Consider the following 25,264-nt stretch of genomic DNA (forward strand, 5'->3'; position numbering starts at 1 on the left):
AGGCTCCGTAATTAATTAAATAATAGCCATTACACAGTATTGTTCGAGCGCTGAGGGGGGGGGGGGGGGGACCGGCACCCGTACCCAGCGTCAGCCGGGTGGGAAAATCAGGCGAGGCGGGAGGCTCTGCACGGTGCTAGGCCTCGACACCCACCACGCGAATCTAAGGTAAATTCATAAAAGTTTCACGTCCTCTACAGAGTCGTGAGGGAGGGAGAGTGGCGAGGGAGGGAGAGTGGCGAGGGAGGGACTCAGCCTCAAAACGAGTAACTGGTGTGGCGTTTTCACATCGGCACTGGGGAGACAAAGGCGGCCGGGCGTGGTGGATCCAAGTCCCGGGCGAAGCCGGGTCATGTGTATGTGTGTATGTGTTTATGTGTATGTCTGTGTGTCTCTATGTATGTGTGTATGTGTGTGTGTATGTGTTTGTGTGTTTGTATGTGCGTGTGTATGTATGTCGGTTTTTTTTATGTGTTTATGTGTATGTCTGCGTGTCTGTATGTATGTGTGTATGTACGTGTGTGTATGTGTTTGTGTGTATGTATGTGTGTTTGTATGTATGTGTGTGTATGTGTTTCTGTGTATGTATGTGTGTGTATGTATGTGTGTTATGTGTCTGTCTGTGTGTCTGCATGTATGTGTGTGTGTATTGTGTATGTGTTTGTGTGTATGTATGTGTGTGTTTGTGTGTATGTGTATGTCTCTGTGTATGTATGTGTGTGTATGTGTGTGTATGTGTTTGTGTGTATGTGTGTGTATGTATGTGTGTGTATGTGTGTGTGTGTCTTGTGGGGAGCGGTAGTGTAGCGGTTAGCGCGCTGCGCTATGAACCTGGCGACCCGGGTTCGATTCCCGCTCACGGCTAACACCAGTGACGATTATCTGAACCGGTCCTGGGCCTCCCCTAGGTCGACTCAGCCTTAAATGAGTACCTGGTGCGGTGTGTAAACATCGCCACTGGGGAGACAAAGGCGGTCGGGCGTGGTGCTGGCCACCCACCCCCTCGTGTACCGTTCCGGCCTTCATAGGTGCTCGCTAACAGCACTTGCCCCTACAGTCTGTTAAGGCTATACGGGGGATCTTTGTCTTGTCTGTGTGTGTGTCTGTGTGTGTGCGTGTGTGGTGTGTGGGGAGCGGTAGTGTAGTGGTTAGCGTGCTGTCTGTGTGTCTGTGTGTGTGTGTCTGTCTGTGTGTGTCTGCGTGTGTATGTGTGTGTGTCTGTGTGTGTGTCTGTGCGTGTGTGGTGTGTGAGGAGCGGTGGGTGTAGTGGTTAACGCTACGCTGCGCTACCAACCCGGCGAACCGAGTTCCATTCCCGCTCACGGCCACCACCGGTGACGATTATTTGAACCTCCCCTAGGTCGACTCAGCCTCAAACGAGTAACTGGTGTGGCGTATTAACATCGCCACTGGGGAGACAAAGGCGGCCGTGCGTGAGTGGTGAGGGAGGGAGAGCGGTGAGGGAGGAAGAGCGGTGAGGGAGGGACTCTGCCTCAAAACGAGTAACTGGTGTGGCGTATGAACATCGCCACTGGGGAGACAAAGGCGGCCTGGCGTCGTGGATCCAAGACCCGGGCGAAGCCGGGTAGTAAAGCTAGTGTGTATATATTTATCTAGTAGGACTGAGCGGTAGTGTCGCGGTTAGCGCGTTGCGCTTTGAACCCGGCGTTCTGAGTTCGATTCTAGCTCACGGCCAACACCAGTGACGGTTATCTGAACCGGTCCTGGGCCTACCCTAGGTCGACTCGGCCTCAATTGAGTACCTGGTGCGGTGTGTAAACATCACTATTGGGGAGACAAAGGCGGTCAGGCGTGGTGCGAGCCTTAACAAATGAGGATACGGAATTTGAACCTTATGGCGTCATCCTGGGGTACCCTGCTCTCGCATGACGTCCGTGATGCAGTCATTTTTAGTCTGTTGATGGTCGGCGATGCGGCAATCGACTCATCTCGACGAGCTGTACACGATGCACTGTTCAAAGTTTAATTTTTCGATAACGTATTTTTTATGCTAATGTTTGGCGTTTCGGATTGATTGGTACCCCAGTCGCGGAGTTTGTACACCCCTGGAATAAATAGTGTCCCGGAAATAAAATGTTTAATTGCCTCGGCCATTTTTTATTATTATTTGGCGCCCCGGGGTACCGCCATAAGGTTCATTTGGTGAATCAACATAACTGAAATAAAAATATGAACATCTGCACGAGGGGCAGGTTTGAGGACCTTTTTTTGTGGGGGGGGGGGGGGGTGGGGGTAAAACCGAAACTTCACTTGAATGGAGACTAAAGTTTAGCACTGTGGTCGTGACGAGCTACAGAGCGGCGCCCCGTGGAGATGGATCAGTGAAATCATCTCGTGCGCAGGAGCTGGAGTGGATGGAATTCCGTCGTTCAGCAAGACGCGTGAGAGATGCCGACGGCTTGGCTGGGGGTAGCAGGGCAGACGTGGGGGGAGGGGTGCGGGTGGTAGGGGAACACCTTCATCCAGCAGTGGGTAGATCACGGCTGATCTGATGGCAATGCGTATGAGTGGGAACGGCTGTTGATTTTGACGCTTCCAACGTGAACGGCAGGCAAAGTTTAAAAGCTCCCCCCCGCCCCCCGTTTTCTCGTCACTCTCGCAGGACTCGAAGGTTGACTGCAGCAGTTGTACGGGGAAAGAAGAGAGCGAGGTGAGGGCACAGCACCGCGTCACATCGGATGTCCAAACAAAGAGCACCGAGGTTGGAAATGACACACGCGGAACATCGATGCACGTCTGTCTGTGGATGTATTTACTTTCAATCGCTGGGTGCAGATGATGAGATCTTTTTTTTTTCTTTGAATGAGCTACGCGCGTTTGCTTTGACGTTACGTAGGGGTTTGTTGAGACACATAAAAAAAATTGGAGCGTTTCAGCTGTTGAGTCAGTTTAACACGCAGGCTTTTGCGACCAATATGATCCATAATAGAGGTTTTTTTTTTGGGGGGGGGGGGATTAGCTGTTGAGTGCTTGGGAATACTACCTTTGTTACGAGACAATAATTTATAGCCCTATGTGTATCTACTGCTAGATACATGTCCTCGGCACACCACGTCGGTGGTCGGGATTAATTGAGCGTGCTTCAAAATGCTGGCTGCTTGAGGGTTGACGGTCGGCTTAGGATGAAAGGGTGTAGGAGGAGCTAACAGGACCGGCTACAGTTCTGATAATTAATCAACCTGGGCCAGGAATCTAACTTGGGTTGAGTGGTGCACTCTGCACTGCACTGGCTACTGCACCGCCGCCCCAACTCCATTTATCTCCTTCATCGCCAAAAATACATTTGAACGTTGTGTTCGTCTTTCGCTGCAAACACATTTATGTTTCCGTTTTAATGTTACTTCATTTTAAATATTGTTTTGTTTTTAAACTACATTGGGGGTGGGGGGGGTAACGCAAATAAACGACGTGTTTGAACACTGGTAATTGTGTCGTAAATAATGAGGACAGCTGTACAATCGGAAGTGTTTACTTTATCGGTGAAGAGGTGTGTACTGATCGTTTGGAGCCTTCTCTCAAGGTCACATCCCAATCAATCGAGTGTTATTCATTTTTTTAAGCAGCAGCAATAGCAGCCTGCTTTTTATGGGATTGTTGCTGGTGTGATGATATGACATAATGCTACGGCTCTGAACCTGGAGGAAGCTCATAATATCGATGCAACGATGATACACCGCCAATGTTATGAGTATATGTCAAATGGACGTACATATTATTTGATTTACCATCGTGTTTTGCCGCGTATACGTCATCTGGATAAGTTAATTGAATTGAATGTTATCTTCATTTTGTGAGTGATTTGCACGATGACCTGAATGGGAAACATTAAGCAAGTATTTATTTGACATCCCTGTAGTATAAATCATTTTATTCAATTCGTGTATCGCTTAATATCGTCCTCAATCCAAAAATGCTCATGTGAAATCGTTTGAGAATGAAATTGAAATGAAATAGAGATAACCCTTACCTAATATTAGGTTTCGTTATTGCTTGTTATATCTTCGAGTGATAAACCAGTAACAGAAATTGTTCATTGAGAAACTAACTAAAATGTTTTTATTATTTTACCAGGTAAGGCCCACTGAGCTATGTAGCTCTTTTTCAGAAGCGACCTGGTCACAAATGATAGCCAAAAGGAAGGGGCTTATCACATGAAAATATATAGCAGCCAAATACTCTAAACGCATGCTTTTTTAAACGTGAAGGGAAAAAACCGGGGGAACTGGGGACAAATCCACGCAACCACGGGGAGAACATGCACACTCCAAATATAACCTCCTGTATACCAGGCGAGATAGTTAACATCTCGCCACCGCATCGCCGCTGCTAGGGGCCACAATACTGTAATGAGACCGTTTCTATCCGGACTTTGCAGCAAGAGTGTGCTTTCTAAAAATACAAGCCCGGCGTAATTGTGTGTTGATTTTCAGTTCAATCTCTCGTCCTATATTGTTGAGGTTTAAATGGATATGTTTTCAATACATACTTTAACTATTAATTATCCCCTCCACCCCTGCCATCCCCACTTTGATATTTGGAAGCAAACAGATACAGTGTGTAACATTTGTAAACGCCTACAGGTGATGTGTTGAAGAAGACGGTTGCCCGTGTCGTGTTTTTAAATCACTTGTTTGCATGCCCAACACGATTGGCTCTGTTTTGATTCCGTGGGAAATTACGTCATTGCGTTGTTGCTGAATTGTGTTTGGAGCCATTTCATCTCCGGTGTTTGCAGTGATACGTTTCCTTTGTGCAAGTGGATGCGTACGGGTTGTTGTGCTTGGTGGATAACATCGAGTGATTAAAAGAGAAACAAAAAAGCAGAGACAACCAAATCATTTTGGATGGCCGGCGAAGACAGGATGAAAAGTAATCCAAAACAAAAGTGCTGATAAACAGTTGGTGTTGACAGTGAAAAGCAGCCACGTCAGTGGCCCATAAATTTCACTGCTCCTTCCTTCATCGCTATCCGTCGGTGCATCTGCCCAATCTGAAATACATCGCACAAAACTTTTTACCTGTGGTTTTACTTTTAGCTTCGTGTTGTAATTTATACCATAGTCATCTGCCCTGTAAGATAGGCCCTTGAAATACGGGCGGCCGAACGCGGTGAAAATGGATGTCATGAGTCTCTCTCTCCGCCTGGCCACGATATTGCCTCCTGGATGACCTATGAGGTCATCACGTCGATCTCTTTACAATATAGTGCAGCACTTCTGAAGTTGTGAAGATGGTTGATGGCGGCTGAGAGAACCTTGGGTGCTGTGGAGGTAGCGGCGGAGGCGGCAGTGGCAGCATCTGTATTGCCCCCCTTGCATGTGTGGGTCTTCTCTGGGTGCTCCGGGTTCCCCCGGTGGCTAGGAGATGTTAACTACCTCGCCTGGTATACAGGAGGACGTGGGTTCGATACCGCGAGCCTGATGCCTGTATATTTGAAGTTTGCATGTTTTTTCCTGTGGTCGCATGGATTTTTCTTCGGCTGCTATAAATGTCCACGTGATAAGACGCTTCGTTGGACTATCATTCGTGGCCAGGTCGCTTTGTCCAAAAAAGCTGTATGGCTCAGTGGGCCTTACCTGGTATGAATAAAAAAAATAGTTTTGGTATTGAGCCGATCCCGGAGAGGAATGATTCCTGGCGTATCGGCGTGGGACCATAGGCACAATTCACTAATTTTTCCTGTGTGTTAGCTTGGAATTAAAACGTTGTGTTTCACACAACCGCGTGCCAGCATCGCTATGAAAAGCATACAGATTGCACAATCTTTAAGGTCGGTTTGGTCCCGTGCAGTGTACAGTGTTGCTTCGTTTTACTTTAATTGATGTGCTACGTAGACGTTTGCTGGAGACAACAAATCTGTTGTGATGCGATTCTCATTGCAAGCATCTACATGTCATCTTAAATCGTGGGATTAACTACGGTACCACTTCAAAATCCTTCAACCTATCGAGCGACGGAGAGATTTTATCCCAAGTGTCACGCAATTGATCGTCTGAAAGGAGATGGAATCCCATTATAATTTAGAACATTTTTCTATTCAACACTGCCATGCTTGATAAGCATCTGTGTTTCTGCAATGTACTCGCGGTACATCTGTTGACGATTCAGTGATGTTAAGTTGTTTTATTTGGATTTGGCGCTGCTTGTATATTCAGTTTTAGGAAGAAAGTTTTTTTTTGCAAAACGGCCAACAAATAGGTTATTGCTGACACCCCTTGATCCCAGCAAAGTTGTAAAATTGCTGATGCGGGTTTTGTTGACTGTAGGATCAGCAGTTTGTAAATAAGTGCACACCAGCTGTTGTCTGAAAAGGTGTTTGTGCATGTGCGTGCGCACGTGTGAATGAGTGTGTGTCTCGAAGGCAAAATGGTGATCTTTGTCTTTGGTGTATGTGTGTATGCACGTGTGTATGCGCGTGTGTGTCCTGTGGGGAGCGGTAGTGCAGCGGTTAGCGCGCTGTGCTAGGAACCCGGGCGACCCGAGTTTGATTCCCGCTCACGGTCAACACCAGTGACGACTATGTGAACTGGTTCTGGGCCTCCCCCAGGTCGACTTAGCCACAAATGAGTACGTGGTGCGGTGTATAAACATCACCGCAAGGGAGACAAAGGCGGCCGGGCGTGGTGCTGGCCACCCACCCCCTTGTGTGCCATGCTGGCTTTCATAGATGCTCGCTAACAGCACTTGCCCTAATAGTGTGTGTAAGGCTACATGGGGGATCTTTAGCTTTGTGCCGAAAGGATGAGTAGTGTACATAAAGGTTCGTGTGCCCGTTTGAGCTTTATAAATGTCTCCAGATCCATTCCAACCTTCTGCACTATATGTTTTTGCTAACCTTCAAAACGAAAATATATATTTAAAATTGGGATCAGTCATATTGCTTTAGCGTGTGAAGCTCATCACTCTGATTAATCTAATACCCCCCTCCCCCCATAATATTCCTCCACTCTGTTGCCACGTTGCTTAAGTTGGTGGGGTTTTATAGTGAAATTGAAGCTTGGTCCATATTCATCTTGGCCCGTGTATATATGGAAGTGAATCGTACTGGAATTGTTTTATTTCTACTGGTCACATTTTTTTAGTCTTTTTCCACACAGTTTCATCCAATTTTGTTGTCAGCCGTCATGTTGGGAGACAAACTAGCCACTTGGATCTCTCGCAGAGTAATGCAGTACCTTCGCTGTTTGAGAACATCCCGCGGAAGACACGGATATCAAAGAGCTACTTCCAAGATCCCGCAAGTGAGCTCTGGCCCACACGGTAGAGGGCATCACTTCCCTCCAACGTTGTTCTGCATATGCGGCTTGTGTTCGTCGCTTGAGTAAAAGCCGGTGTTTAATTCTCAGAGATGGAATTCAGCAAAATTCAGTGCAGTCTTGGGTGACTGGGCTGAGACCATCAACTCCGTGTGGTCGTTATCATAATTGGCCGCCTGGATTCAAACCCAGCAACTCAGCGGTTCCATTCTCATGCTCTGACCTCTGAGCCACCCAGCCACCTCTGTTGGATTTTTTTGTTAAGCTGGTAATATTTGTTTACTGAGGAAGACTGCACTGATGCATGCGATGTCATGTATATTCATTGTTGCGAACATCCAAGGTCATTTTAAAATCTGCCAAGGAAATTTCAGATTACGTTCACAATGCAACGCCTTGCAGTGTCCCGCGCAGTCCGATATGGGAATGCTGTATCAACAGTCTTGGAGTGGTTCTGCATAATTCCCAGGGAATTACACTTGTCTGTGAGAAACTGATGGGGCTGGGTTTGTAATACTTCATGTAAATACCATACTATAATACATTCCCTCGCGCCAACTATACATTGGGAAAAAAATCCATTTGGATTACCCTGTGCTGAGATTCAACCCATCTTAACCTGCTGTACATTGATGCTCCCAGCACTGGAAGCAGCTGTCATGTCTAGAATACCCACGTTAATCATCAAAACTGATATCTCACGGGCAAACATGGTTGCTGTTCTTGTTTTATTTGTCGACGGTACTGGTCAGGATACAGGGGAAGCAGACCTCACTGTCTGGTCACCGGGAGCCATTGCTTTCTCCGCATGTTATTTCCAAAGCCATTGAACTGTTTATTAAATTCATTTTGGACCTTGAGGGGCATATGTGCCCTCTAGAGCAAGGGAACTGGCCTGGCACTGATGCTTATTAGGCCCAATTATATTTATTTATATATTTTCCTCTGCGGTTTTTCTCCTCCTCCTCTCTCGTTCCTCCGTGCCACATTTGCACAACAGCTGCACCCCGGCGTAACATTTGTTGTAGATTTGCACGGCCCAGCGCCTGGCATTGGATTACTGCCACCACTGGCCACGGCGTTTGAAGTGTACTTTATGAGGTCTTTGCGATTCCAAGCCGCACAACCCCCCGCTCCTCCTGCTCATTCCCTTCCCCCCATCATCCCCCCACCACCACCACCGCCTCCTCCTCCACAAATCCACATCATCATCGAGACCTCCTCTGCCACACCCACCCGCTGCCAACTCTTATCCCCCATCTTTCCTACCAAACATCTTTCAGTCCGGCTAAAAAAGAAAGGAGGACCAAGAAAATAAACTTAGCACGCGCAAAGGAGGATTTTGAGGAGGTGCGTGGGGTATCGGTCGCTTTCTCTGCACTCCCAAGTGCCGCTCAAAGTCACCGTCTTAAGCTCCTCGCGATTACAACGCTGGACCTGCTCGGGATCGAGAACAAGAAAGGGTGCGTCTGCCTGTGTCTTATTTATTTATTTACGAGCTTTGCTTTCACGGAGGTGTTTCTTCACATTCTTTTTTTTTTGGGGCTTTTTTCGTTTAAAGTGAGAGCCTCCCACTCGGGAATTCTGTCTGCTTCGTAGACCCTCATTTGTCTTCGCCGGCAAGTAGCAGCTGATCACGTGCCCCCCGGTGGGGGGGGGGGCGGGGGGGGCGTTTGCGACAGTCTTGCGCTGTTACTTTGGCACAAGAAGTGAGAATACCCGGCGTCGATGCTTACCGACGGAAAATCCACGTGAGGGGTGGGGGGGATTGCTTCTCCTAAAAGTATATTTATCACGGAATCTTCCTAAATTCCTTTTTTGTTGTTGCATCAACTCGGTCCTCGGAAAGTGTCCGTTGTTCGTTCGCTGCTCGTTGAGACGCCTCTGGTTGGTGACTTTATTAACACTCTGAAGGATTGCTACTTAGAATCGGCCATAGCGCAATGTGTCATGCGCGCGGGCGGACGTGCGCGCGTGCGTGAGTCGATAACTATGAATACTGCAGGTCTCTTCTTCGAAGGGCTTCACAGTATTCGTCAATATTTTTTCGATTTAAAGCTTTCGTGACTGCAGGGATTCATCTTCTTGGTGAAGACCAGGTCTGTCGGGGAGACAGCGTCTGAATGAAACACCACCACGGTGGTGTTTCATTCAGACGCTGTCTCTGGCTGCTTGCGTTGTGGCCGAAACGTCGTGAGAATTATTTTTATTACGTTAAATTTTGATTATTTTATTACTTCCCTTCTACGTGACTTTACCGAAAGAACCAAGAAGGAGTTTTCGTCAATGTCAGAACAAGGATGCTCCGGTTCCGACGAGTTAGCCGCTGTAGAGGAACAGCGCCGCCTGGCGTCGGAGCCGACAAACACGCCCCCCCCCCCCACCCCCTTTGTCGACGGACACACAACTTGAGCTCCGAATAACGCGGACTGGAAAGCATTGCAGTGGCAGACTGGGAAGCGATGCTTGCTTTGGAGTGCAAGTGTTGGTGATGGCCTCGCTGTCGTAGACAAGCGAGTGCGAGCGCTCTTAAATTCAAAATGAGCTGGCACCTGTGTTTGGCATTCAGCTCTTGTGTAACTGCACTCTCTGCGCGCTCCAGGTACATGAAATATGAATCGCCGGCAGCCTATTTATTTAATGTGCTCGACAGATTTACTCGAGTGGCAGTGTTGCATTCCAGAAAGAGAAATTGTTTAAGGATCCTGACATGTGATGTTGGGGAGTAGCCCATTCGGAGGCCTATCGTTTCCCAATGGTGAAACCTGAAATCCTACATTTTTAAATGACCTACAATTAAATTGCAAAATAATAGTGAATAATATCCCTATGCAGTTACGAATACCAACAGTGACTCATTTAGTCAAAAGAGATATAATATCTTAATTGGCTGTCTGGTTAAACGTTTGTGACAAATTAATTATATATATACTACCTAAACACAGATTTGGTATGATGAATGTAACATAAATAAATCATGAATAATAAAATGTAATTCATTGCATTGCACGGCAGAAAAAAATGACTCTCAGCCATTGGACCTAATCCATGTCTGTCCTACAGTTAAAAAATGTGGAGCCATTGACTGTATCTTGTTTTCATTTACTCTGACACGGTGTCCTTGTGACCAATATCGTATGCATGCAGTGGGCTCTGAAAAGTAATCATCATTGTGCCGCGAAGCTGCATCCTACAGAGAGCCCTCTAAGCCTGTCCCGCTTGCATGCAGCCTTAACGACCCCATAATTCTGTGCAACAAAAAAAAATGTATATTCGTGTGCACTGTGTCATGGTCAAATTAACCGCTTGCTATTAAAGGTCACATTGCCCAAAAATAGTCGGGGTATTTTTGTTGCGTGTCGTGATGTATATGCGGCTTCATAACGTACTGCATTGAAAGAGAATCAACGATGAAACGTATAATTTTCAAATACTTTGGTGAGGAGAGCAGTTTTTTTTTTCATTCCAATGCAGTTTAACTTTTTTATCTTTACTAAACATTAATTATTTTTAATTAATGTGCCTGTCTAGCAGGGGACAACGAATGCCCTGAAAACATAAATGTTCACAATTGTGTTTATGTATAGTGTGGCATTGTGCAGCCCTTTTAATTGTATTTCATGTCTATTTTTACTTTTTTTTATTGAGAGCCCACTGAGAGTCTGTGTTGACTTAAGTGTTGTGTGTTTATCTATATTCATATTTAGACACTGCAAATATTTTTTCCCCTCCAAAGTAGTTCGAAGTCTTTGAAAATATGAATGAGTTCAGGCTGACACTAAGCACACAGTGGATTTCTGTTGAACATTTATATCACCGGGTAATTAATGTCCACTTTACAGCAGGTGTAATGTTTCGAATCATTGGTTAACCATTGGACTACAACCATTATATTTTCAACAATTGTGCAGCTCTTGTCAAATATGTGTTCGTATCATAATTGTTCATTGCAAAGGCATTTTTATTTCTACATACATTGGATTTCAATGGGTATATTTTTGAAAAAACTCGAAAGGAACATATACTCATGTGTGTGACTTCACGTAAAGGAATTTCTCGGTGTGGCCTTGAATTAGATTCCTTTGGCCAGTTCTACCACACTGCCTGCAGATGTCAGCATCCCCATGTATGTCGAGCAGCCTCTTTGCCTGCCTTCATAAGGCAGCCCTCGCAATGGCAGCCATTGAATCGTTGGATTTAGGAGTCGAAAAGTTACGTGGGCGGAGGACGGCTTGCCACGTTTGGCCTGATTGATCGCACCGTGACGGCAATGAATTGGCAAGGCGAGTCAGAAAGAGAGCGGCGGAGGGGGGGGGGAGAGAAAAAATACAGCCTGCGACGAAGCGTGTGCAGGATTGCATCATGTAAGAATGCACATGAAGGGTGTCAATAGCGTGTATCTGCTGTTCCGGTGAAATATCGCTGGCGGAGCGACAGTGGGTTTCTTCTCCATGCAATCTCATACCGTAATGGCCCGCTTGGCTCCATGTGTTGCCTTTATGGCTTCGGGATATGGCTGATTCCGACTGCGAACTACATATGGGTGCCATATACCCGAGTTATGGCGAGGTTTTGGCGCTGATTTATGTGAGCCTCCGGCTGGAATTTCAACGTGGCAGTGCCTTTTTTTCCTCTCTCTCTCGTTTTGCTGTTTGTTTTAAGGGGAAAACTTTTTTCGGAGGAAAAAAAATCGTTACGTCCGTGTAAATGTACACACTTTTAATTCCGTTGCTGTTTGCAAGCGAATTAATTCCACCGTTGTGCCGGGAGGCTCATATTTGCGGGAGCAGACGGAGGTATGAGTTTGCGCGGGAGGAGAGAAAGCAAAGTGAACATCATGGCAACTGTACTCACGCCACTCTGCCATCTGATTAACGAGTCTCTGGGGTCTTAAAATTTACACCCATGTGCTGTAAAAACCTGGCTACTGCCATTAGCGGATAGCGCTGAATCGGCAGCTTTTCAGTTAATGCAACTGCCCTTTCTGCCTCCTCTGTCCAATGATGCTGAGCTGCACAACATTGCACTGCAATAACATAGATGACGTCAAAATAATTTCATATATAACATAAAATAATATAGATGACGTCAAAATAAGGCCACTGCCTTCACTTGGCAATGCCTGGTTTTTATTGGCGTTTCCCATATAATCTTCAGTGGAAATTAAAATACGGGATTGTGTGAGCGTCCACTCTCTATGTTTATTTATATTTCACGGACATTACGAGCAGTGGTGTTGAATCACAGGCGAAAAAAATACCTTTACCACTGTAAAGGTATAATGAACATAACTGCATGGCCTTAATCGCGTCATAATGTTGATGCCAGTTCACCACGATCAAAACACTTTGTCTTTTTGTTTTACTTGGAGAAATTTTGTTTTGCCTCTTGGGAAACCGATGTCTTCCATCATAGAGTTTTTTTTTTGGTTAGATCGCGTAAATATAAAAATGTAAACTTAATTTGGAGCTTTCGTGACTGCAGGAATTATTCTTTGGTTCTTTCGGTAAAGTCACGTATAAAGATAAAATAATACATTTATACGTGACTTTACCGAAAGAACCAAAGTATAAAAATGTAGTGTCGTTAAAACCCGCCACCACCCGACACAGCCAACTAGTAAGGGTTGTCACTTAAACAGAACGTGGCCAATGACGAATTGGCATGTTCTGTTTACGTGACAACCCTTACGACTTATCTAACCCAAAAACAACTCTATTATGTAAAACCGATGATATATATTTGCCACAGCATGTTAAGAGTGAGCTTTAACAACGTGCAATGTTACTGGTATTGGCCGCGTTATCCCAATGCTGAAAGTTTGCCTGCAGAATGACTCAATGGGGTTGGCATACAGCAGTGGCGACAGCACCATCGCCCCCTGCTGAGAAAACCAGACAGGACCCTCCTGAAAATAGACTTCTGAGATTCGGTTGAGGCGTTTCCTTGGTGACCCGTGGTGTAAAATATTCATAATTTTTTTTTAAACTAATGGCGATACGCATTAATCGCTACTCTTTTTAGAGATTTTCAAATTGATCCCGTATTAATGTAAAAGAAAAGTAAATTTCGATTTAAAGCTTTCGTGACTGCAGGGATTCATCTTCTTGGTTCTTTCGGTAAAGTCATGTAGAATGGAAATAATAAAATAATAATAAAAAACAAAATTATTTTATTATTTCCATTCTACGTGACTTTACCGAAAGAACCAAGAAGAAAAAAGAAAAGTAATTTGACTTACGGAAACAAATATTTGACTTGTCATTTTACGTCGTCTGGCCATGACGATGTATTGACTTGTTTTATTCTGGAGACATCCATTCAGCAACATTCTTAACAAAATATCTACGTTTCATTGCATAACATGATCGCTTTAGCCATTGCCAATCCACTGCTTGATTAAGGCCTCCCCAAACCACCTCTCTCTCCTACGATCCTTCCCCCGCACCTCCGATTAGCACGGTTGGCTACTTTCGGTGCGAAGGAAGCCCAACATACATACGTAATAATTCACCTAGCACCTGCATGCTAAATGATTTCATCACTCAGTCTCATCGGGAGATGGCCACTCAGATGCATTCCATTCCTTGACTGCCAATATGTTGTTACTAGCTTGTTTGCCCGTCCTAGGACGGACGCTGTAATATTTACGAAAAAATTGAGCAGAGTATAATTGTATCTTGTGTAAATTTTAATGGCAGCGAATCTTGCACGAAAGCATGTCGTCAAACACTTCACTGCATTTCACTGTAGCGCTGTATTAATGGCACTGATTCTGGCACAAAACGAAGTCATAAAACACCTAACTTCATGTCACTGTAGCACTGTATATAACTGACCTTCGATTTGTTCCAATTCACTGCTCTGAAACTTTATTTTCTTCTGCTTTCAGTCGCTGGGGTTAAAAGAAATTGGAATTCGATACAATATCTAGAAAATCACCGAGAAATGTCTATTTTAGTATAATGTAGAAGCATAAATTAGACTTACCTTTCGTCTCAAGTGCTGAAGAAATAAATAAAGACACCAAATTGACTTTTTTGCTGCGTAGAATTATTTATTAGATTCACTTTCAATAAAGAAACGTCAAACTTAAAGCGAATTTGCGGGAAAACATTTTTTTCCGCTCGACCTTCTTCTGCGTAAGTGTAAAAATCCACCCGCTCATGAATATCAATGACGGGAGGGGGGGTGCGGCATGTGGAGTGACGTCACGCGCATTACACACAAACAGACATTCTAGGCTCATTACGGTAGTAAATCCTTGACCATCTTTCACCATCCATCCCATCCCAGCGACGCGTCCGTTCCAAGTCCACCGGTCAGAGTAACCGGCACGCATTCTCCGCTGCAATGGCAAGCGTGCATCTCTCCCACGCTTCGTGCACATATACCGTGTAGAAGTATTCTCATACAACCGCGGGACATCCTGTGTTATTACCTGCCCAGGTCACACATAATTTGCCAATCTCTTCCCTTCAAGCGTCTCAGCTGTGGCAGAGCTCCCATCGTCGTCATCTTCCCACCTCCCCACGTCGCTCCTCCTGCACACCCGGGGCCGGTGGACACTGCGTTCCCGCGCGCCCTCCTACGCGCACGTGCCACCTCTTCGCGTGCGACCCTGTTGATCTGATCATACGCTGCATCCCCCCACCCCACCACCTGCCGCGCCCTGCAGCAAGCAGTAGCGGTACCCACTTCCCTCCCCCACCCACCCACCCTCCCAACCCACCCCCACCCTCCCAACCCACCCACCCCCACCCTCCCAACCCACCCACCCCCACTCACTCCGCCCTCTCCACTCCCTCGCTCGAGCGTCGGATCCACCGGGATTGCCGGTGCGTTCACTGAGGTGGTAGTGGGGGATGGGGGGAGTGACTGGACATGCCCCCCCCCCTCTCGAACACCGCCCCACGTACTCGACATCCCCCCCCTCCTCCTCCCTCCTCCCCCCTCATCCTCCTCCTCTTCCCCACGGGGCCCCGTGTGGAGCCCTCGAGCTGATAATGAGCTTACAACGAGCACTTTGTCGTCACTCCTGTGAATGTGCAGCCCAACACTCGCCCGGCTGAGCAGCAGATTACCCGATGTACTCACGGGCACAAGTGCGGCTGTCGGCTGGAGCACAGACGCAATACCCCGGCGTTGAGGAGGAGGAGGGGGGTGGATGTTGAGTGGATAACGCGCCCGATAAACAGGGTTAAGTGTGTGGCAAGCGAGTGAAAACCCCCCACCCCGCACCTTTTGTTTAGAACGATGACCTTTTAAGACCTTTCATTCCGTTGTCGCCCTCTCCATTGCTCTCTGCATGCATCGTTGTTTTTGTACATCCCGGCGCCCTGAGAAATTAGCCCGCTTGTTGCATAACTATTAAGTGATGGAACGGCGGCGTACCTTGAAGCCCTTTCAGTCGGACGGCGTGGAGAAGGTCGGGATACGTTCGGATGAGCGCGCGTGGGTAGTGTGGAGGGAAGGCAGCAGGGTGCGCGTTACTTGGGGTGGGGCGCGGGTAACTCAGGGTATCAGCATAGAGGAGCATATCATTGCTGACTTGCGAAATTCTTTAAAATAAACGCGGCAGAATAAAGTCATTGTGATTCTTATTTGGTCCGTGAAACTATTGCGAGTCCGAATTTGTTTAATGAAGGGCACTCGTTGGCGACTGGCGCTCTTCTCTTTGGGGGTGGTGATAATTAAAATATGAAGGATAAAAACAATGAACGTACGTTTTACAGCCATCCATCATGAGGTCCATTAATAGCACTCCGAGCTCAAGCACTAATCAGCTCTTTGTTTGTAAAATCTATAATGAGAAAGTATGGTGTGGAACACAATGGAAGAATATGACTCAATTGTGCATAGCAAGGCATTTATCCTGCATTGTCATTTTCATTATCGGGAGTACAACTTAACTGCAGCTCTGTGTACGCAGACTTGGGATTAAATGCAACGCTTTACACGTGTGTCCACAATGGAGCGTGATAGAAGAGTCGCCGGTGCTACGCTCGGCGCTGCCAGGGCAGATGTAATTGGTGCGTCTCTCAGCAATCGCACTTGGAGTTTTGCTCACAACACGATCGTTCTACGTCCCCTTTAGGCAAAGAGCTTGCATCCCCCAAAATTGATGCTTTGGCGTTTAATGCTCCCTTCAAGGTCTAATTCGAAAAATTAAGTGTCCGCATGCAGTGCGCGATAAAGCCAAGCCATAATTAATTTCATCCTGTTTAACTGGCAAAATTAAATTATAAGATTTTCTCCCCCCCTCCTTTCCACGGTTATGTAATTACAGAAATTAACTCTGCACATTAGTCATCTCTGTTTTGTATGGCAATTAACGGTCGGCTGACAACAGTTTAACTTCCCGTCATAATAGGAAATCTCTGTGGCATTTGTAATTTGATAATGTGGGCCAGCGTTTTTTTCCCCTCCTCCGGAGATTAATTAGTAAAGCGAGGGACATTTTGCACGAGAGGCACACAAAACAATGATTGTGCGTCGGTGGGACAATTTTAGCGCTCGCAGTTGTGAATATCGCGTTAAATCATTAAACCAACCACCTCTCCCGCTTTTTTTTTACCTTTTCTCGGTCAAACCAAGAAAACAACTTGGTGATTATATTCTTTGTTATTTCGGTAAAGTCACGTAGAAGGGAAACAATAAAATAATAAAAATATAAAACAATACATTTCTCACGACGTTTAGACTGCAACACAAGCAATCATCATCAGGTGTGTTTTCACACAGGTGTGTTTTTCACACCTGATGATGATTGCTTGTGTTGCAGTCGAAACGTCGTGAGAATTGATATTGTTTTATATTTTTATTATTTTATTGTTTCCCTTCTACGTGACTTTACCGAAAGAACCAAGAATATGAATCTCTGCAGTCACGAAAGCTTTAAATCAAAACTTGTGGATTCATGCATATTTTTCTTGTTGTCTTAACAGTATGCGGAGGTACTTTTTTTTTGGCTTTCAAATGCAACGAGAGCAATGTTGCAGCGAGTCTTGTATTGCATGATTCCCGTTTCATGTAGCCGTCAACCAATATCGCTCGCAATTTATTTGATTAATTTCTTCATCCTTTTACTTTTTTTAGGCCTATCATCTACGCATTTTGCTGCTCTAAAGACTGGCAATCCAACTGGAAATCCTGACAAGTGGGGAGCGATCCATCTTGCTGTTCTGGTTACCGCTCTTTCAAGACGAAAAATAAATTGGAGGAAAAAAAGTGTGTAGAAAAATAAATAAAAGGATGCTTTAAAGTGCACAGGAAGCATGTTTTATGCATTTATTCTTAGATTAAAATTTACAACAGCCCTTTAGGATCTGAAACACCTGTGCACAAAGTCCCTCGGGTATTTAGGAATCGCTCAGGAGTGTGGAATACGGTGTATGAAATGCTTTAAGTTATTCTCTTGGGGCATTTTTTTTTGTTGCACCGGTGAATCGCAGGCCTGGCGGGACGAAAGCATTTTCGGAGACATTTGAAAAAGTCCAAGGTCCTGGCAGTATCGACAGCAATTCTCTCTCACCACAACTCTCCCTTTTTTTATCCTGGTCTATGTTAAAAATTCATTCTAATTTAAAGCCAATAGGATTTTTGTGTGTGTAGCCAACCGGGTGCAAGCACTGACAGGTTTGGGCCCCTCGTGGGCACTATTTGAGAGTGTGGTGCTGCGTGTGCATATTGGCAGACAGCCCAGGACTGCCGGCAGTGTTGAAGTCTTCATAAGGGGGTATTGCGTGCAGACAGTTGATGTGTGTGTGTGTTAGAAACTTTCCCCACATTGATGCGGCATCAAAATGTTTTGCTGTCTGCAGCCGCCACTGGTGCTATCCCTTTGTTGTCTGACAATGCCATGAATTATTGAGCAATTTTGGCATCCGTATGTGAGAAAATGTTCGGAATGCGGTGGGTCAGAGGGCTTTGCACCACACGTGGTCTACCACCTTAACTACGAGGATGCACATGGCACCACTGACCGTCATGCGCCTTTTACGTTTTCCCCAGAACGCAGTCATGTATTTTTCGAAATAAATATCACGTTGCAGATCGTGGATCAGTGACATCTGTACCAATGCCATGCTTCATGCATTGATTGATCGGCAAATTCTCCTTCACCCAAAAACCTCGCTAACCCTCACCTCCATCTGCCCAGTCACTTCTTCTTAAAGGAGACATTTGGGCATAGCCCATGATTCACACTGCGAAGTGAAGCAGAATTCATTAAATTGTAGTTTTTTTTTATAATGCTAGGTACGCCGTACAGGTACACAATGAGGTTTGAAGAAGTATGAAGCAGCTCCGAGCACGCGTGAGCAGCACAACCCGAAAACACATCTGATAGAGCTATGAAGCGGAACGTCTCGACCATGAACCAGAAGGGCCACCCATGGGTTTCTGCAGACTTGGGGCAAAATGCCACCTGGGAGGATCCCCTTATCAATTAGTGGTAAGAAAACGGGCCAGTTGTGTGGCCCTCTTTAGTGTGAGGCCCATGGCAAATTGCCCCCTGCCCCCCCCCCCAATTCTCCTCCAGACAGACCGATGAACCCTGGGCATAGTAGGTAGTTTGTAGTCGCATGCCTGTAAAGAAATATTTTTTGTTAAATCTGAAACGGAACCTTTGATAGGAAGTGTTGTAATTCACAAGAAGATTAGCACGTTTAATCGCATTGAGCCTTCTCTGGAAATCCGCCGCCCGTGCGTCTAATGTGCCGCGGGGCGGCTGTGGTTTTTTTTGGAGAGCGCCAGGGCGCCTGTAAGCCGGCACAGGGACGCGCGTCGCGAGGCCGCGCCGAGCGGTGTGCCCCGCGTGATCTCGGTCGGCGTCCCCGCTTTGGCCCTGTGAACGTGTCCAATAGGAAATGTAAGAAAGGGAATTATGTACAAGTACCGGTGCGCAGCGCTGGAGCTCGCGCGCGCTAACGCGGCTCACTTGTAAATGGATGGTGGGCCATGGGAGAGCCGTGCTGAATTTGATGTGAAATCTGTTATGCGGCGGAGCACATGGCAGGGGACTCGCGGGAAGGGGTTCCCGGCGCCTCGTCTGCCACTCCCCGCCGTTCTGCCCTGCCAGAATCAGAGATCTGAATTTTTTTATTCATCCTGAAGGAATCCGATGAGCTGGGAAGCTCTTTCTCACAGATATCCGGTCAGGGGCACGGGGGTCAGAAAGTTACAACAACAACAAACAATGCAAAAAAAACAACAACAGGAGTGCAAAGTATAGGAAAGGTAAGCAAATGACATGGATTTTTATTTTTTCTTTTACCAGGTAAAGCCCACAGAGTTATTTGCTTCTTTTTCAGAAGCGACTTGGCCCATCGAAACATTTTTTTTATTTTTATAAGACTATTTGAGACTTTCTAATCCATGGTGCTAATGCTGCACGATATAAAGAACCTGTAGTCTATGCACCGCACGCTCACAATTGTATGACCCTTAACACTGTGGTCAAAATGCTTTACCTTTGTACAAAATACCGATGTTCAACAAATATGCAGCAGAGATTGGTTGTGTGGCACAAGCACTGTGCAGTGGCATCTTCGGATAGATAGAGATATATATGTTCATATATTTAGGGATAAAGCCACATAGTGTATGGACCCTAAATTCTACAGGACAGTTAGCTTCAGGATAGGGATTTTTTTTTAAAGAGGCAGTCTTCATGCATTTGAAAGTGGCTGTGTTGATGATAGGGGCTGGTTGATCTCAAATCTGAAACTGACATCTCAATGCAATGGCTTCATTGACACTGAGTTTTCCCAGTTCATCCACTCATATACTCATGGTTGTTTTCTAGACCATACGGAAAACAGCGTGCTCTTGTGGAAGTAGTTTTTTACCAGTAAATGTATCATTTAGATAATTTCAAACCGTTTTTCAACCCGCTCCTTTGATGCGGGCCTCCGCACACCAGGTCAGCGGATTTGTGAAGTTTGACGGGGGGGAGGGGGCAAAGGCTGTATTAAGATATAATCCACCATTAATGTTAGCTGTAGCTGGATATCAAACTCGGTTCATTGGGTTTTCAGTGCATTATAACCACTGCTCCACCACTCCCCTCACGGTAACTACGTCACTCCTTATTATTATTTTATACCCAAAATGCTCTGCTAAAACGCATTAGTCGTTTGCGTTCTTTAATACATTTACACAATGACACCAATTACTAGGACATGCGGATTGAGAAACGATTGAATGGACGAGTTGTGGGTATTTGCCATGTACAGTTGCGCTTACGTGGCCGTCTGGAACGTTCTTCTGATATTAGGAAGCCACTGGAGCTATGCACTTTTGAAATATAAACTGAATACTCGCTTCTTTAGAACTGCTTTTTTCTGTTCAGTTTGTTGTCCCTTCCCCAGCAACTCCAATTAGCACGGTTGGCTATGAATGGTGCGAAAGAAGTTCAACATACATGCGTACAGTACACGGTTATGTTTTCCAGGAATATCTTGACCACGCGATGGGCTATTGTGAGTACTGTGACATTCACCTCCAATATTTTTGTTCACCCGCAAAGCAATCTTAAGCCAAAGTTGCGTGGCGCTTTAAAAATGCAATTTATCGGAAGCGGGCAATAAAATGAGTGCAGATAAACATACAAGGAAAACCTTCGCCTTTGACCTTTTGACATATAAGTAAGTCTTACGCCGGATATTGTAGAAATGAACAAGCCTCGGTTGTTGTTTTTTTTATTTCATCCGTATCATTGTTCATTTCATAGCTCGGCGAGAGGGTGCAGACGCAGAGGGAAGACAGGTCTTGAGACCTCTGTGACTTTGACTTTCAACCTCTTCCACTTAAATAAGGCTCAAGCCTACAGCCTATAAAATTGAATCAGGATTTTGTTATAATGGCTCAACAGATAGTTGAGGTGCATGCAGAGTGATGAGCGAGCCACTTTTACATGGCACGTATAAAGTAAATCACAATGCTACGCTAAATGAGTGCAATACATTTGCGTTTGAACAAAAAACTCAGGCTGGCAAACGACTAAAATACACCAGTAGTAATGTACATAATAAAGATTTTCTGGGTTAGATGGCTTAAGTATAAATGTGTCGTAACCCTCCACCACCCGACACAGCCGGTAAGGTTCGTCACGTAGAAAAAACGTGCCAATTGGTTTACTACTTCAGCCCACCGGTGTGTTGGAGAGTAAATTCACAACATTTGCAAAGTAACGAATTGTCACGTTTTGTTTACGTGACAAAACTTTACTGGCTGTGTCGGGGGGCGATGGGTTACGACGCATTTATAAATAACGCGATCTAACCCAAACACCTTTATTATGAATAATATTGGTCGCCAAAGCCTCCGTGTTAAACAGTACTAATGTAGTTGCTTACGGGGTCGAGGGGGGGAGACTATGTAGCTTCATTTAATGTATTGGTGGTGGTGCATTTGGGGTAGATTGGTAGCACAGTGGTTATCACACTACATTCTTCTTATTGTTATTATTATTATTACAAACCTAATTGACTTCAGTTTGATCCCCAAGCATGCCTGGCAAACGATGGCGTTGTGATACCCGAATGAGACCTAGGCAACCCTCCTCGTCATCATTGCTCACGTGCGAAGTATGGTCAAAACGTAACCTCACAAACAACACGGTGGGACGGTTCGTGTGGGAAGCCCTCAATCCAGCGGTGAATTGCCGGGAGGGGGGTCGATGTAAGCGATTATTTATTTTTGTTTATTATCATTGCTAAATTCACCAACATTTAATGCATCCTCTGGTGTCACAACATCAGAACCGTATTCGTTATGTAATGATGCACGTAGCGCAAGATAGTGTGCAGTGCATAGCAGATGACCTTCTTACTCCTCGTGAATAGTAGCATCTAACGACAAGCAAAATACCCACTTCTAAACTGTGCCTTCATATTTTCTCTTCTTATGGTGGCATAAACATTACTATATTCAGGTGCTTCTCAACCACACAAAATATCCATCTGAAAATCTGGAAATCGGTATTGAATGGCTTTGCATCAATGCCTAGTTTGAATACGATTTTGAGGGTGTATCCATATTAAGTCATCTCGAGCAGTTCCCATTACTTAGCAAGCAAGTCGTTGAATTGATATGGAAGAAACGTGAGCATTTAGCTCAGCAATTAGAGCACAGTCATTCCGTCACTGAGATAAACAACTCGTAACAGTGCACAGTGCACCATGTCACGTGGCTGTCCACATGGGTACTCTATTTGATGTAAGGATAGTTTTCACGACCATGTCATTGATTCATTTGTTGAGTTTGAATGTTTCACAACCGTAAAAAAAAAATCACACGTAAGACTTGCCTCCAGCTTTTGCAGTCTTAAAGCGAAACATTTGCTTGAGCATTTTTTTGCTACGTACTGTACGTTAATTGGCTTGCACTCACAATTAAGACCAAAATAACAACAGATAAATCGAATTACCAGGGGGCCAAAACTTGTGTTTCTTGTTTTCCAGCATCCGAGTTAATGTAGAATCTTTAGGAGCACCCGAGTTAATTTGCATCTCTCCACCCAGAGGAATAGCTGCAGAATCCCAGGATTTTTTTCTTTCAATTATGCCACATCTTAATAGAGAAGGACTGAAAAGTGTTCTCTCATCCTTGGTCACTGCACACATTGGGTGGGCAAGATGAGGACTCATACTTGTGACCTGGGCCACATATTTGGCACGGTGTGAGTCCGTGAGCTCAGCTGCAGGGCCACCTGATGTGTCCTTAGCACCACAATCAAGCAGTTTGCCCTCGGCTAGCCGCTGGACAGCAAGGGTTGTGATGCATGCACTCTACCCGATGGGACTTTGTACATTTAGGATTCTGACGAATTTTCATTTATTACATTTTATTTTCACAGTCAATGTGTTTTTAGTGGAAAATAGATTCATCGACGAATGCATTTTAATAAGGCAGTTTTTTTCTAATGGTGTATGATAATGATGTTATACAGATCGGACCAGCTTATTATAAATGCTTGTATGTCGTGGGGGCAAATTATTTTTGATGCAATATTGCCAACACAAAGCTGTTTCGTGCATTGATTTTTTGCGTGATATTTTTGACAAAAAACACAATTGTGAAATGCGATTTTAATATAATATGAGATTCTGTCTACCAAAATAGCATGAAAGAAATTGCACTCCTTGGCATGTCATGTGTGCAATATTTATGTATTTTTGTTAAGCATAATATTTCTGTTTGTAGCATATGTGTTTGATAGGCAAGTATTTCACATATATCCGCAGAGTGCCTTATTCTTCTCCCTGGCATTTTACTCAATTAAATAGCTTTACACGAGCCAAAGTCAGTGACTTCACATGCACTCTGAGATCATTAACACTCTTCTTAGTTTATGGCTTGCAATCTGTTTAAGTTATTGCTTACATTTGTCAGTGTTATTTAAAATACCCCCCCCCCCCATCCAGCCTCCCCACATTTTTAAATGTAAAAACTGCTGACGCTCTAACACGTAAAAAAAACCCCGCTCTTTTAATAACCTGGCACGCCGTAACGTTCGCACACTTGTGCAAGGCCCCTGTACCCATGTGTAGCATGCACGATTTATTGCCGGCGATTGCTTTAATGTATTACGGTAGCGCGTGGATGTTCAGTAAAAAAAGAACACTGTGTAAAACCTTTTTTTTGGTTCCTGGGTGGTAAGTGTTATTTCCCAATTGCTTATGCCTCAAAAGTACAGAAAATGGCTATTATTCCCCACAAACTTTGCTTTTGTGACCAGGACAGTGATATTTTGAGATGTAGTTATTTTCAATGAGAAAACGGGCGAATTTGTGTCTTTTCGTTCACATAAAGTCAGAAAACAACAACATATGAATCGAATTAACATGTCTTTACACTATAGTAGCACAAGAATTACGACGAAACATTTAGACACCAAGGCGCACTACCACAGGCGGGACTGGCCACAGCGAACCGAGTTCTCTGTGGGGAGGATTAATCTCGAAAAACTACTCACTTCTAAATATTTTGTAGTCATTTTTGTATTACTTTAGTATAAATACATGTTAATTTTTATTCATGTGTTTTTTTTTCTGACTTTTATGTGAACGACAAGACACAAATTCGGCCGTTTTCTCATTCAAAATAGGTCAATTTCAAAATATCACTGTCTTGGTCACAAAAGCAAAGTTTGTGGGGAATAATAGCCATTTTCTCTACTTTTTAGGCATAAGCGATTACGAAATAACACTTACTACAAAACAATTGTATTTAATCGTGTAATCATGAAAGTCATTGGATACAGCTGCGTCTCAGGGTTTCTGTATTTACCCATGCACATATATATTTAATTAAACAAACCTAACCCGCTCTTGTTTATGCTACAGCAGGTGGTGTTTGCTATAAGCAACGTGCGATCAGAAAACTATATTTGTTTTCGCCTATCTCATTAACAGTTTTATTTTTGCTCTTTGCAATTTACAATTGTGTTTTTTTCTCATTCTTCCATTTTTATTACTACATGCATTATTTACAGTGCTCTGGCAAATTAGCGCTCATGTACGGCAGTTTTTAGACGAATGTTACTTGTAACTTGTGTTCCTCACCCCCCCCCCCCCCAAATGAGAAATACGATCGTGGGTTGTGAATCGTTTGGCAAAAAATTAGTAAATTAGCGTAATGTTTTCCAGCTATTATAGAGGTTTGAAGGGTTTTGTTAATGTTCGTTATGTTTAGTAAAAGAAAAAAAACATTTAAAAAAATCTATTGCCTGCATATCATCTAATGCAAATCCCATCAAAATCCTGAATTTAACATACATTTCAGCCCTCTGTCAATCCAGCCCTGGGTGAAGGACTCCCTGTGCCGTGTCAATCATTATTGGGGTCGTTTGACCATACTTCACCACGCCGGTCAGCGCCGGGTTGGCGAATGTCAAGGGAGGTGCCGGGGGACCGCTTCAGATATCGCCCACCGCCGACGTTAGCCGTGGTGGCCGCAAATAAAACTCGCCGTGTTCGTGG

The 25,264-nt window shown here is 44.8% G+C and overlaps 1 protein-coding gene across 16 annotated transcripts in view; it reads left to right on the forward strand.

Moving 5' to 3' along the window:
* The window catches only part of LOC133347860 (RNA binding protein fox-1 homolog 3-like), a 306,370-nt gene that overhangs the window by 145,705 nt on the left and 135,401 nt on the right, over positions 1–25,264 (forward strand). For 8 of the 16 annotated variants that reach the window (XM_061560543.1, XM_061560544.1, XM_061560541.1 and 5 more), the window contains one exon: positions 2,624–2,722. In XM_061560543.1, the coding sequence (XP_061416527.1) occupies positions 2,624–2,722 (99 nt within the window). Of the gene's footprint in view, positions 1–2,623; positions 2,723–25,264 lie in introns of those variants that run through there. The other 8 variants (XM_061560547.1, XM_061560546.1, XM_061560548.1 and 5 more) reach the window with 2 other exon arrangements.

The sequence above is a fragment of the Lethenteron reissneri genome, chromosome 26 (assembly GCF_015708825.2).
Source record: "Lethenteron reissneri isolate LAM-NWPU_2019-01 chromosome 26, ASM1570882v1, whole genome shotgun sequence".
Lineage (NCBI taxonomy): Eukaryota > Metazoa > Chordata > Hyperoartia > Petromyzontiformes > Petromyzontidae > Lethenteron > Lethenteron reissneri.